The sequence below is a fragment of the Dryobates pubescens genome, chromosome 11, assembly GCF_014839835.1.
Source record: "Dryobates pubescens isolate bDryPub1 chromosome 11, bDryPub1.pri, whole genome shotgun sequence".
Taxonomy (NCBI): domain Eukaryota; kingdom Metazoa; phylum Chordata; class Aves; order Piciformes; family Picidae; genus Dryobates; species Dryobates pubescens.
This window is the reverse complement of record NC_071622.1, coordinates 32,559,850-32,574,199: the sequence shown is the minus strand read 5'-3', so window position 1 is coordinate 32,574,199 and position 14,350 is coordinate 32,559,850. Positions and strand designations below refer to the sequence as shown.

Genomic DNA, 14,350 nt, shown 5'->3' with positions numbered 1-14,350 from the left:
AGGTGGCCACACAGTCCCCAAGGAACAGAAGATGCTGTGACAAGGAGATGCTCCCCTGCAACCCAGGGAGATCCAGGCAGTTATACTAGCATGGGAGCCTTTCCCACAGCCAGCCAGGGCAGATCCAGCAGAAAAGGACTATTTCCCATGCCTCACCTCCAAAGCATGGCTGGGAGGGCACTCAGAGTGGAGGAAACAGCTGGGGTTCAAACTCCAGTGCCTGGGTGACACTCCCAGTTTGTACTGTCAACAGTCTAAAACCCTTTCAGCCCCTTGGGTTTCAGCTCGTTCCCCACCAAGCAGTCTCACACACCAATGCCAGCAAGCCTGAAAGCTATACCTATCCAGAAGCTTCAGAAGCCCTCTCAGCAAGACCTCAACCCAAGTGGAACTGCTTCAGGTGGTGATGAAAACGGAAGAGCCCTGGCCATCCTCAACCAGGATGGGAGAGCACAAGCCCCAAGCACACCATCTTTTGCCACCTTTCCAGCAGCAACCATCCCCACCAGAGCAGAGCATCCTTCCAGACCCAAGTCAGAACTGCAACAGCTTTCCAAAGTCCAGAAAAGAAGTAAATCAATGCTTTGCATTAAGGGCAAGTTGAAGACACCACTTTGTACATCTTGCACTGCAAAGAAAACAGCATTTCAAATGCTCCTAGGTGTAGGTCCTTCTCAGTGGGCAGCTGGAAGGAGGGGAAGGATGAAGCCAAAAGGTCTCTTGTCAGCCAGAAGCTACCCCAATTTTAACTCTCCTGAGCTGGCCACGCAGGCAGAGCCATACCACAAAAAGTCTGCAGCAACAGCCAACTAGATTTAAGTTCATTTTCTGTAGCTCGAGGCCAAAATCGACTGAAGTGGTTCTGGTGATCAAGTTTTCTGCAATTCCCCTTCCTATGTATTACCTCTCTGACAGAAATTCACTGCGGTATTTAAACTGGCAGTCATCACTGCTAACTCAAATTGTATTGGCTTTCAGGGTGTTGAAATGCTCAACTACCACCAGCCAGCAGCCCGATAAGGCAGTGCCTGAAATCCCCTCTCATGCCCAGAGAGCCCCCTGCGAGCCCACCGGCTTGGGGAGTTGGGGGGTGGGAGCATCCTGGGATGACAGCATGCTCACCCCAGGGCTCTGCCCAGCACAGGAACCCAAAGCAGTGCCCGTGGGGGGGAGTTTTAGGAGTCCCTGGGTGCTCATGGTGCCGGAGAAGAGGAGACTGAGGGGAGACCTCATTGCTCTCTACAGCTACCTGAAGGGAGGCTGGAGCGAGGAAGGGGGCAGCCTCCTCTCCTTGATGACAAGCAACAAGACCAGAGGAAATGTTTCCAAGCTGCCCCAGGGGAGGTACAGAATGGATATTAGGAAATGTTTCCTTACTTAAAGGGTTCACAAACAATGGAATGGGCTTCCCAGGACAGTGGTGGAGTCACCATCCCTGGGGGTGTTCAAGCACCTGATGCTTAGGGACTTGGTTTAGTGCTGATCCTGCAGTGCTGGATCAAGAAGGGTTGGACTAAATGAGCTTGGAGGTCTCTTCCAACTAGATATATTGTGTGATTCTGTTAACTTGGACAAACTCTTTTGATAAAAGTGGGAGAGACCGACTAGTAAACCTTGCACCATCACAACTTGTTAGCTGTGTTAAGAGACACAAGGCAGTCCAAAGGAAAGAAATGCAACATTCTTCCTGCCAGGTGAATCCCAGCTCCCATCCCCACTCTCCCAAGAAGTGCCTTTCTACCAGCAGCCTTTTGTTCCAGCTCATGAGAAAAGCCATAGCAAGAGCCCACAGCTTTTAAGGGTCTCCCAAAGAAGAGGGTTGAGATTTCTCTTTCTTCCTATTGCTGAAGACTTAAATATGAAGAACTGGAGGGGGAAATTGGTGATTTGTCCTGCTGCTTCTAATAGTTTTCACACAGTTACACTAGGAAATGAAGTGGAAACGGCACAGCATGCAAATCCCACTGTTAGCACCCTGCTAATGAAGCACTCCCCTCCCAAAGACACAACTCCCAGGCAAGCACCCCTCCAACACTGGCTACAGGAGGGTGCCGTGCCAAGCCCCAGCTGGCCCAGCACCACTGTGCTGCTCCCCAGGGCATCACCCTGGTTTTGTCTTTAGAACAGCACAGTGAATATATCATCTTTGGGTAAATAAATGCCGTATTTTGGGCAAACACCAAACTAGCCATGCAGAGGTTGCTCATCATTGGCCAAGTGTAAATACCACGTTCTATCAACCTGGGCCAAAGCTTGTATTGGGATATTTTTAACCACAACCACCACATGAATTGATTCATGCCTCGCTGATCCAGCCCTCTTCAGGGCTTGTGCCCCATTTTTAGCTGCCACAGGCCACTGATGGGTTACAGGGTTTGGTACTTGATAAAAACCCTGCATGCCTGCGCCAGCGCCCGTCAACGAGGCTGACCATCGTGCTCACCACTACCAGCAGCCTGCCCTAGCACAGAGACTGGCAAGAAACAAGGCACCATTCACACTCCCAGAGCTATCATTTGGCTGTTTGGTCAATATTTAAGTTTTGGCCAGGCAGGTCCCTCGCCCTGTAAAGTACACGCTGTGACGGGAAAACGCCGCTCCCTGGAGAGGGGCTGCACCACGAGCATCTGCCACCTGCCACACCACAGAGCACAGCCTCTGCTTTGAGGCCAAAACACACCCAGGGAAACCAAATCAGTGCCACCAAGCCCAGGGGCACAGGGGAATGAAAAATCTTCTTTACCCAAAAGGTAAAGCACTTAGGGCTGTTACAAAACTGCATTAGAGCGGGAATTAAAAACAATCAGGATTGTGCCTGTTCACTGTAAGCTTACAACAACGTGTATTGAAAGAAGTTTACGCGAATCATCTAATGCACTCAGGCCTATTGTTAGAATTATTACCCAGCTAAAAAAAGATTAATTTCTCTAAATACACTAAATCCTCAGACATGACAAAGAGACTGCTGCAAACGGAGCATTACAATGTCTTGGTTGCTAATGTTATCTTCACCTGTGGCTTTGTTGCCCAAAGACCTACACCTTTGCCTTTCTCCTCCCCAGTCTACTGTTCCACCTGGGCTCCAAAACACCAAGGTTTTGGCCCAGGAAGTGAGCAACCGACCATGCTGAGCTGAGCACTGGTGGATGTGCCACTGCTTATCTGCTGTGACCCTTTGGTTCAGGAGTTCACCATCTTAATCCGACCCAGTAAAAACAAGCGATGCAGACAGCAGCGTTGGGGAGGGACAGACAGACAAACACCCAGATCTGCCTTGGCAGGATGGGCAGTTTTCCAGCAGAGGGGCAGCTCAGCAGCCAGCCAAGGCTCTCTGGCAGCTTGGCACTGCCCGCACCCCAGGGCAACAGCCACAGCCAGGGCCAGCACACAGGCGCAAGCGCAGAGGTCCCCAAGATGCTCACCCAGCGCTGCTCGCCGGCAAACCTTCCCTTGCGCATCCCAATCCAGGCATGTTGAGGCAACGAGAAACTTGGGAAGGGAGGAAAAATGGTTTCCATACCATAGGCTCCCCAGAGCAGACAAAACCAGCTCCTGCTACAGGGTTTAAACTCACTTGACTAGGGTCCAAGCCCACAGCCAGGTGACTAATCCTTTGATGCGAATTCCTCCCGACGCTGCGGATGCAGGCAACGCAAGCGGGGACCAAGAGCGGGCAGCCCACCCATTGCCCACTGGAGCCACCATGCCAGGAACCCCTTCCAAGAAGGGTCTTTTTGGGGAAGCGCCTCAGCCCCAGTATCCCACCCCAGGAGCATCACACCTGGGCAATGCTGACACTCCTGCAGAGGATACCACACAATAACAACAGACCAGATGCACACCATCAACCAAAGGGGGTCCACAACACCACCTTCAACGAGCAAAGACCCCTCTACCTTGGTCTCAAGGGAGGACTCAGGTAGGCAACCTGACTTGGCAGAGAGTCACTAGGGCATTCAACAGCAAACTGGAGGATTCTCCCCCTCCTCCCCATCACAACCCAACCTGCCCACCCTTTGAGATGTCCTGAGCATTAAGTATCTCACCATCCATCCCCTAGAAAATGCTTTGTTGTGCATTGCTATGCAAAACTTCTTCATTCTACCAATAGCCAGAATGCCTTTAAGTGCTTAAGATAACTATCAGAGCTAATTTACATAATTGCAACATTATGAAAGACTGTTCAGTCAAATCAGAACATTGTTGGTTAAAAAAATAAAAAATAAAAAGCAACACAACAACCAAACAAAAACCACAAAACAACAACAAAAAAAACTCCACCACGATTTTGCCAGGCAGCTAAGGTTGGCTTTCGGTGCGCAGGGAGAAGCCGGAGCTCCCCAACGCCGTAATTACCGCGAGGATTAGAAACTTGTTACTCACGTAGTCATGAAAGGCTTTCGCCTCACTCGAATGCTCACAAGTGTCTCGCCTTTCGGGAGCTGCGCAGTAAAGGTCCCAGAACACGCTGCGTGGTGGAGAAAGTCAAGAGAGGAGATGGTTACTCGACAGGGCTCCCGCATTAAGACAGTGTGCAGGGTCAGTGGAGGTAAGCAGCTTCCCACCCCACTAGGCCCACGGTCAGGGAGCGGACCTCGGCCAGAAGCGGTCGCATGTCCGAGCTTGACACCGCTGCTTCCCGCGGGATGGGTGACACTGGGTGTTTTAAGAGGCAAAAGAAGCCTTTAAAAGGGCTAACACCCGTGGCGCTTCAGGGACTTCTCCAGCCCTCACCACAGCGCTGCCACCTCAACCTGCCATCCCCCAGGCTTCCCAACTGCCCCACCATAACTTCGGGCTCTCTGCTCATGCCCAGCGGCTTTCTGTCCCCGAGAGCTGCCAGGCAGGAGGCCTGCCAGCCGGCCTACCGCCTCCCCGCCCGTTCCCGCGGGGCCGGGACTGGCTCCGCCGCTCCTCGGCACCCTGCGGGGAGCGGGAGCGAGGAGCCCAGGCGGTGTGGGGCTCGCCGCTGCTGACTCACGCCGTCACCGGAGCTTCACCCCGTGGAGCCGAGCTCCGCCAGTACAACTCCCACACCCCACTCCAGGGCTCTCGGGCAGCCCGGGGGAGGCACCCGCGACGGGGCCCCGGGTGCGTGTGCGCCCTCCCACCCGCCCGGACAGACCCACCCCCGGTACTTACCACCACCAGGAGTGCAGGAAGCCGGGGGGCTCGCCCAACGTTATGTTCTTCTCCCACCGGATCTGCGGGTAAGAGATAGGCGAGGGTGTGTGTGGGGTGGAGTGGGGGAGGGAGGGAGGTTGGAGGAGAGAAAGGTGGTGGCGGGTGGGGGGTGGTCACGAGTGGGCGTGGGCCCCCCACGCGTGGCGACCCCCCGGCGCCGCCGCCGCCCCGCGCAAGATGGAGGGCGGGCGTGCGTGCGGCGGCGCACAAAGGGCGCGGGGGGCGGCGGGGCTCACCTCGGACAGGAAGGTCTGCGCCGACTTCTGGGCGCCGACGTGCAGCAGGTACTCGTAGACGTACAGCGCCAGCCTACAACAGCCGAACGGCGGGTCAGCGGCGACAAGCGAAGGAGGAGGATCTCCCCCACACACACCTCCCGCCCCGCACAAAGCCGCCCCATCACCGTCGCCGCCGCCCCGCTCCCCCCCAGCTCCTCCGGCTTACTTCTCCCGCGCCTGCCCGTCCGAGGGCACCGCCGAGCCCTTCCCTTTGGCGAACATGGTCCGCGCCGAGGAGGGGGGCGGCCGCTGTTGCTGCTGCCGCTGCCGCCACCACCACCACAAACGCCGCCGGGAGCCGCTGTGCCTGCCGCTGAGGGAGCGCCGGGGGCTGTCAGAGCGCCGGCCGCCGCCGCGCCCCCATCGCCCCGCGCTCGCCGCCGCCGCTCGCTGCGCCCGCCGCGCCGCTGGCCGCGCACCCGAACGTGGCCGCGCCGAGCACCACCCCCCCTCAGCTGACGGGCGCTGGCTGCCACCAATCAGCACCGAGCAAAGGCGGGGCCGACCCGCGACACGCCCACCCACCCCCCTCTCCGGAGGCGGCGGGCGGGCGGCCTCCCGCGGCGGGGAAAGGAGGGAGGGAGCGCGGTCACCGCGCGGTCCTAGTGCCTCTAGTTCAGCCCCCTAGGCAACTCGACTCTCCCAGCGCGGCGGCGCCGTGTGTCCCTTTAAGGCGCCGGGCCGCGGCGCGCAGCGCTCTCTGATTGGTCGGCGCCGCGGAGACCTCGGAAGGGGGGACTTGAAACCGCCCGCCGGGTTGCTGAGGGAGGAGGGAGCGGCGCTGAGCCCGGGCGGGCGCTGCCTCTGCTCTGGCCGCGGCGCCGGGCGGGACCCGGCGGGGCCAGGCTGGAGGCGGTGGGAGGCGGGGGCGAGGACCAGCCTCCACCTCCCACCGCCTGCAACCCGGCCCCGCCAGGTCCCTCACCCCAAGCTCGGCGCTGCGGGCGGTTACCTCAGAGCGAGGCCGCCTGCCTTGTGAGGAGCCCTGAGGGGAGTCTGGGGCCGAGTTTCCTCGCTTCAGGCTGCCAACTTCAGCGCCTCTCCTCTTGGGGCGAGGCTTGGTTTCGCTTGGTTGCCGTTACTAATATGGGGGGAAAAGCATCTCCTTGGGCTTCGGGAGAATTCCCGTCTGGATGGGGGAGGATCCCAGACTCGCTGCCATGCTGGGGTCCCTCAGAATGGGTTGTGGGGAGACTTTTGCCCCTGACCGGGGGTTTGCCGGAGGTTCGGGCAAGACACCCTTGTTCGGGCAGCTGGGCTTTGCATCCTTGGCCCCGCCGGCATGCGGGAGCCCACCCAGCGCTCCCATGGAAACTGCCACAGATGTTGGGACAGCACAAAAAATAAGGGCCTCAAGGAGCTCTTCTCCCTCCTTTCCCCCGCCAGCCTCCCCGCCCTGCCCCGGCCTCACCTCTACCTCCAAACCGCTGAACAAAACCCCCGCAGGGTCGGCGGCTGCGCGCTGGGTAGGGGCTATGTGATTAGTTGCCGAGCGTTAAAACCGGGAGGTTTCGCGCATGGAGCCTCGTCCTGCAAAACACCGAGGAGCACAAAAAGTCTGAGCGGGGCCCTACGCGAGGGCAGGGAGGCTCGGGGCGTAGGAGTAACTCCCGGGGCGGCAGGGAGTGCTCCTGCACCCCGTGGGAATGTGCATGGCCGTGGGGACCTGCCTGAGCAGGGCCAAACTCGCTTTAAAGCAAGGTTTAGAACAAACCAGGGGAATAAAAAAAATCTCCTTGCAATGCGGTAGGTCGGAAGGGATCAGAACTTGAATGTGTTTGAGAGCCTCTCCTTGGAAAGAGAGGACTTGGTGCTTTGCACAAGTTTTACTTTGCACGAGGTTTCACTTTGCAGGGTAAGGGGCTGGGGTGACACCAGGGACGATGAGAGGCATTAGGGGCTGTGTTCCATGCGTGCCTCTGCAGCAGAGACCGGAGGGCCAGGCCAGACAAATCCCAGACTTTGTGTCTCCTAGGCCTTTGCATCCCCCTGCTCTGCTGCTCTGATGGGCTCAAAAATAACCAGGAGCCTCCCCTGGGACTGAGGCTATGGGATAAATTTGACCCTCCAGCAGCACGTGAGATGTTCACAAAATATCTCCAGTTAAAAATAATACTCCCATATTCCGTACCTTCTGTGTGGAGGTGGAAAGCATTAATGCCACCAGCAGGATCAGCACCGTGCCCTCGGCAGCAAAAGGGCTTCTCTGTGCCCAGAATACCACCCTGCCCCGCTCCCGGGTCATCAGGAGTTTGTTTGCTTTCAACTGATTGATTTTTCTGGGCTGGATGAGTAGACAAAGCCCAGCTACCTCCTTCCCCCGCCCCGGCCCCTGCAGTTGTTTGGGACATGAAGCTAGCTCAGGGAAATGCAATGGGAGCTGGAATCTGTGCTCTCTTGGGTGCCTTCAGCAGTCTGATTGCAGGTCTCCAACCAGGAGGGAGGGACATCTCTGAGCCGCTGAGAGGAGCGAGCAGCCAGGGAGGCAGAGAAGCTGCCACAGTGCTCCCTCCTCTGCTCCAGACCAGCTCCAGTCCTTGGCTGCATCTAGGGAAGATGGGGAAAAGCAGCTGATGGAAAGCTTCCCATAAGCAGCACCAAAAGAGAGTATCACAGCTCTCATCCCAGAGCAGCAGAGCCCAATCTGCCAGCCCCCAAATGCCAGCACAGCCAGGATGGCAACTCCTGTCCTGTGTGAATTCACCAGGTACCAGCCCTGCCTTTGCGTCCTCTGCGACCTGATGATTAGAGCAAATTATAAGCTGTTGCTTTGGACCAGCTTAGCTAAAGATCAGAAAGGAGACTTAATTTCATATCATCACCACCCCAGAGCGCAATTAAATGGCTCTGCAAAGTTTTTTTTACACAAGTCATGGCAGGAAATTTAGGGAAAGCAGAAAACCCCACACCTGAAGCTAGCAGCAATGTCTAGCCAAGTTGCAAGAGAACCTACCAAGGCTACTGAGTGCTCCCAAGGCTTGGAGGGCAACCTGTGGGCTACCTTTCTTGGATGGGCTTTCTCTTCAGCTGTAGTTTTTCTTGGGCTGCAGCAATTAAGCCACCATCATTCATTTAAAAAGAAAAAAAAAGAGCCCAGCTGGCTGTTTTAACCCTGCCTGTGGATTCCTCCCAGCCACCAGAGTGCCTCGCTTGCCACCAGGGCCACATCGCACAGCACCTGTTCAGCGGGTACCCAGCAGACCCTGCTCTGCTGAGCCCGAAGGCAGGAGAAGGTGCTGGGTGCTGGAGGGGAAAAGGCAGCAGCCCCCAGGCATGGTGGGGGGAAGGTGCAGATGCCAGCGGCCGGGCCAGGGCTGCTGTGGGATCCCCATGGGCAGGCTGCCCGTGGGCAGGGATGCGCAGCAGGAAGGACAGGTTTGGGAGGGAGTAGCTGTGGGAAGAGTGGCCTCTCCACGTTGCATATTAATGCTCTGTGTGCTTTAATTGCGGTGGGACCTATCAGCAGAGCCATTAGCATGCAATGCAGAGGAACACGTATTTTTGGGATGCTTGCCTGGCTCACAGCCTCTCAGCCACGCGGAAGGGGGTGGGCTGTGGGATGCAAGGAGAGGTGTCTTGTGGTGTCCCCCCCCAGCCAGGGACGCCACTGGAGTCACAGCTCCTTCCTCAAGCCCCTGAATCATCCCTGCTGCCATCTGCTGCACCTTCGCTCTTCTCCACAGATGTCCTTCTTCCTTCCCCAGAAGGAGATGAGAACCGAGGATGAGGTGCCAAACACGACTTCAAACAGCATCTAATAAAACACAGGATTAATTTCTTCTGACTGGTGTTCAATGGCTCTGATTAAGCAGAGCAGGATTTAATTAGCTTGTTTGGACTGCTTCAAAACCTGTACCAAAGCTGGGGGAGTCTCAGTGGCTGGTCCCCCCCAGGTCCCAATCATAAACCACTAGAAATGGCAGGACCTTCTGCTGTGAAGCAGAGCCCACTGCCTCCCTGCCCAGCCAGGAGCTCCTTCAGGATCCCCAGCCACCCTTTAGCACCTGGGCTGGGTACCCTTGGCTGTGCTTAACCCCGGTGGCACCCACGGGGCAGGGACAAGGAGGAGCAGGGCAGGAGATGATGGGGGGACAGACAGGTTGGTGGCCCTGCCAAAGGGAGACCTTCTGTCTTCCTAGACTGTGTCTCATCCTCTAAACCCTGTGCCTCTCAGCAGAAACCAAACTTGCCCTGCCACCAAGTCCTTGAATTTAAACTAACCCTGCTCTCTCCTTGATTTACTACCAGTTGCTGGCTCCTCTCCCTCCGCCTGTCTCCTTTAACCCATTTCATTATCTATGCTAGCTTAGGCTTGTCTACGTGGGAACATCATGGTGAAGTTATTGCAAAATAGATGGGCTGTGAATGTTAAAGTGTGGCAGCTATTCCCCAGCAGCTCCCCAGCGCCCATTCCTTACCCACAATACCTACATTAACCTCAGCTGCAGGCTGGCACCACAAAGTGCCAAGCAGGAGCTCCCATGTGGGCCACACCTCCAGCAGGAGCACCCATGTGGGACACAGCTCCAGCAGGAGCACCCATGTGGGATACAGCTCCCTGGCTTTCCTGGGCTGAGGGGAAGGGACATGATGCTCATGCATTCACAGAAATAGCACTCCTGGGATTTTAACTCTGTGGCTTCCCATCATTGGAGAAGAAACAAACAGAAGAAGGCTTGGAAGGAGAAAGAGCCAAAGGTAACAACCAGCAAACAGGACTTCCCCATCTTAGGGGCATGGACAACTTGTGAGCCCCAAGCTTGCACTCTGAGATCTGGTTGGACTCCGGAGGAACAAGGCAGGCTGTGCAAAGATAACCTCAAAATGTAAGACTCCACCCACCCCACAGCCTTGACAAAGTGTAACCTCTGCCCACCTCCACCCTGTGCCAGACACTCTGGGTGAGTCTGGTCCTTCTGGTCTCCCCCTGCCTTGCCACTAGCCTGTATTGCCCTAAAAGGAGGATATTTTGCAATTAAATATCCCCTCTCCAAGCAAATCACCACGCAGGAGCTCTGGTCCTGCCTCACATGGTGGCACAGCGATGACCCCAGCTTGGCTCCTGTCAGTGACAATGGCATTGCCATGACAGACTGTTTGTGTCTGGCCCTGCTCCTTTCCTGCAGCTGAGCTCCAGCTGCAGGGGCCAAGCAGGGCCCTGGAGTAGCATAAGGGTGCTGCCCATAGGTCTCCTATGGCAATGGTACAACAGAGACCCTCCCACAGGCACCCAGAAGAGCTGTGTGTGCCTGCAGACCCTGCAGACAACAGTTCATGCCTTGGGGTTTCCTCGATCATCCCACAAGGATGACCTCTGAGCTGTGCTACCTGCTGCCTGGCATTAGCCATTCTCAAGCAAAGGGGCACAGCCCTGGCAGGGCAGCAGTGGCTGTCAGCTGCCTCAGGAGCCAGGCAGGAACCCCACTGCAGCAGCAGCAGTGTAACCTCAGTGGTTTCCTTACCCCCTGCCCTCAGCAGGGAGGGCTTCAGGTGGGGAGCAGGCACTGGGCCGGCATTACAGGATCTAAATCCAGCTCTGCTGGGTCTGGTCCCGATCCTCCTTGCTGTGCTGGGACAGTGCCTTCCTTTGGGCTCTCTCACTCCCGTTCCTTCCCTTATCTGTCACCTCTCCCATCTGTCCCTGCCTGATAAGTGCTGCCGGCAATGCCCCGAGCTGGCCACCCCCACCAGCGCCCTGCAACAGGCAGGAGCCGTCTGGCTCCGCTTTTCCAGGGTGCTTCACACAACCGGCCAGAGGGTGACCTTGGGTTTTGGAGCAGATGTCCCCCTCCTTTGCTGCCACCAGCCCAGTGGGTGCTCCCACAGCAGCAGGGTGGCCGGGTGCCAGGGGCACATGTGGGGCTGTGAGCCTGCTGTGAGCACGGTGGCAGTTTGTGCATTTATTTTAGCAGCCTTATTTTAGGTAAAAAAAGCTGCTGCAGGGTGAGCTGTGATCCAACTGTCTCTGCTGCCCACAAGGGTGTCCTCTGCTGCTCCCAGCTTTGTGAGTGAAAGAAGGACCTCGGGAGCTGGAGGAGAGACTCCACAAACAGCAGCCTGCCATTGGAGCCAGTGTTCTCCGTGGCACTTGCTTCTGTGGCATCCTCCAAGGTTTCAAAACCAGCCCTTGCTGCTCACAGGCCTTGCCCTGGCTCTGCTTGCATGCCCAGCCATATGCAGCCACGGAAGTTGGCTGGCACTCATCCATCCCTTTGGCTGCGGGATGCTGCATGCATCACAGAACATACCTGGTTGGAAGAGACCTTCAAGACGATCCAGTCCAACTTTTGACCCAGCACTGAAGGGTCAACACCAAACCATGTCCCTAAGAGCCACATCCCCGTGGTGCTTGAACACCTCTGAGGATTGTAACTCCTCTACTGCCCTGGGCAGCCCATTTCAATGTTTGAGAACCCTTTCAGTGAAGAAACATTTCCTAACATCCAGCCTGAATATCCCCTGAGGCACCTTGGAACCATTTCCTCGGGCTCACCCCAGGACATGGACAACACCCCCTTCCCTGTGCTGCTGAGCACCTCTTTCCCTACCTCAAACCCCTGCCTTTTCATCCAGCCCATGTTTTTCCCGGCTTGCACCTTCATTTTGGCATTTGCAAGCACTGTACCCAGCTCTCCCCTTCCAACCTCCAGGCCAGGAACTGCTTCCCTCGCCTGTTTTCACCTTTACTTCTCTAAGCTTGGTCTCTTTCTACTCCCTTGGAGTGCTTATCATTCATGCCTAGCCTGCACAACTTGCTGACCCAGCACTTCTGCCCCTGTTCCTCCATCTGTTGTGCCTCCACTCACAACACACCTCCATGCTCTTCAAAGGACATGTAGAGCAAGGTCACAATGACACATGGGGGGAGGGACCCGTGCCACACAGGGGTCCCCATGCACCAGCCCATGCATCACCTGGGACCCCACACCTGAATTTTCCTTGCCATCCACTCCAGTACTTGGCCCAGACACCTCCAGGGTTGTGGGAGAATGCCAAATCTCTAAGGGCCTGCCTGCAGGACACCAATGCTCTGCTGGGCCTGCTCACTGGCCCCAGGGACCTTTGCACTAAGCCAGGCTCAGCCTCCTCGCACTGGCTGCTGCCAGGTGAGTAGAGAGGAGGCAGAAGCTTGCAGCTGCCTGCAACAACACCCTACAGGGGGACAACAGCCCAGATGGGAACTATAACCTAGCTCTGCTCACACCACAAGCCAAGGACTGCTTCATGCCAGGGCTGCTGCCCTCATGCCTCCTTCTGCTCCAGAACCTCTTGCTCTGCTGCTACTGCAGTCTCTGCAGCTTCACCACGCTCGTGGTGTGCCCTAGGCCACTGCCATCATCCCACCTGGCAAGAAACACAAGAGCCATCACACAAGACCCAGCCAAAGCCTCTCCTTTGACTGACAGAGGCTGCTAAGCGCAGCTTAGTGAATGAATTTCAGAGCTGGCCTTTCTGATTAGTTTTGGGCATACAGCAAACTCTGGGAGCACCAGGCTAGGGTATGGTCTCAGCACCTCCAAAAAAGCCTCCTCTTCTGGTGTCTTGAGGGAGAGAATAACCACACCAAGAGCTTCTCAGAAAGGAAATCAGCAAAGACAACGACTTTTATATGTGCGCTTAAGTATTTAGGTCAGTATTTTTAGAATAAATAGCCGTGGGTTGGTTCCTATCTTTTCACTTTCATTTTCCACACTTCAGCTTCATTCTCCCGACTCTGGTTATAGGGAAGCAGCAACTGGGTTTTTCAAAACACTCGCACCTACCAGCGGGCTGACCTCGCCTAGCTACCGTTCCCCCGCCGGCTCCTCCTCAGCCTTTTCTTCTCCCCTGAGCTATTAGCACAGTTAGGGGCTGAACCTGGCCCCCTCTGCCTTAAAAGGTTTCCCTGAGAGGCAGGGAGGGAAAGGAGGCGAGGCTGCGGGGGTGTGGGCTTGGCAAAGGGGTGGGGAGCTTGGCTGGTCTCAGCTGGGCAGGGGGTGCACGTGGTGTGTGGCTGCAGCCCACGATGTGGCTCCACGCGCTGCTCCAATCCGGCACCCAACACCACCCATTCCCTTCCCTTCCCTTCCCGCACGCCAGCCGCGAGCTGGGTGTTGCACCCTGCAGCCTGCTATTAAAAGCAAACCATCTAGAAGAGTCCTTCGGAGTGAGAGCAGCTTTTAAAGGAAACGTTGGCAGTCTCCTTTGGCTGCAGCAGCGCCTGCTTTTGCTAATGGCCTCCAAAATTAGAAGAGGCTCCGAAACTTCGGATGGATGTTACTGCAGCAGAGCGGGGAAGGGGGAAGGAGGGGGGAGGCTGAAGCCTGCTCAGCCTCAGCTGTGCTGCCCCAGAAATTGGGATGCTGCTCCACAGACCATTGATACAAACTGCCTTTTTTTTTTTTTTTTCCCCCGGGGGGTGGGGGGTTGGGGGGTGGGAGATATGTGATGGTGGTGGGAATGGAGCATGGGAAGGAGCGCCTGGCCAGCATGGAAACCACGGGCACGCACGTGCAGCTGGAAAAAGCAACGATCTCCGCTGTGCTAAACAGGCTCTGCGGGAGCAACGGAGATGTGCCAAAGCCTCTTCATGACTTAGCTCCTCATAAACACGCTGGGGATGGGAAAGGAGTCCTTGGCTTTCCCCAGAGTGAGTGAGCATCCCAGTGATGCCCCAGCCCCACAAGGCCAAGGGGTGTGGGGCATAGTGCTGCTGGTCCCTGGGGCTAAGGTTGGGCTCCTTGCCTCCCCTGGATTGCTCTGGGGGAGGTTTATCCTGAAATAAAGCTCTCCTCCTTCCTGGCTCATCGGTTGCCTCACCTCTGAGAATTATTCACAGATAAACTCCATAAATTTGGGGGACAGCCATTTTATCACTCCTGGCAGCTCTGTGCATTGCCTGCCACAAG

At 56.5% G+C, this 14,350-nt stretch overlaps 1 protein-coding gene across 4 annotated transcripts in view; it reads right to left on the bottom strand.

Annotated features, from left to right (window-relative positions):
• SSBP3 (single stranded DNA binding protein 3) overlaps positions 1–5,904 on the bottom strand; it is a 72,040-nt gene extending 66,136 nt beyond the window's left edge. The window contains exons 1-4 of one of the 4 annotated variants that reach the window (XM_054165144.1): positions 5,629–5,904; positions 5,421–5,493; positions 5,143–5,204; positions 4,384–4,468 (exon numbers count right to left, since the gene is read on the bottom strand). In XM_054165144.1, coding sequence (XP_054021119.1) covers positions 4,384–4,468; positions 5,143–5,204; positions 5,421–5,493; positions 5,629–5,684 — 276 coding nt within the window. In that variant the 5' untranslated portion in view covers positions 5,685–5,904. The remainder of the gene's footprint in view (positions 1–4,383; positions 4,469–5,142; positions 5,205–5,420; positions 5,494–5,628) is intronic. The other 3 variants (XM_054165145.1, XM_054165146.1, XM_054165147.1) reach the window with 3 other exon arrangements.
• Between the last annotated feature and the right edge of the window lie 8,446 nt (positions 5,905–14,350).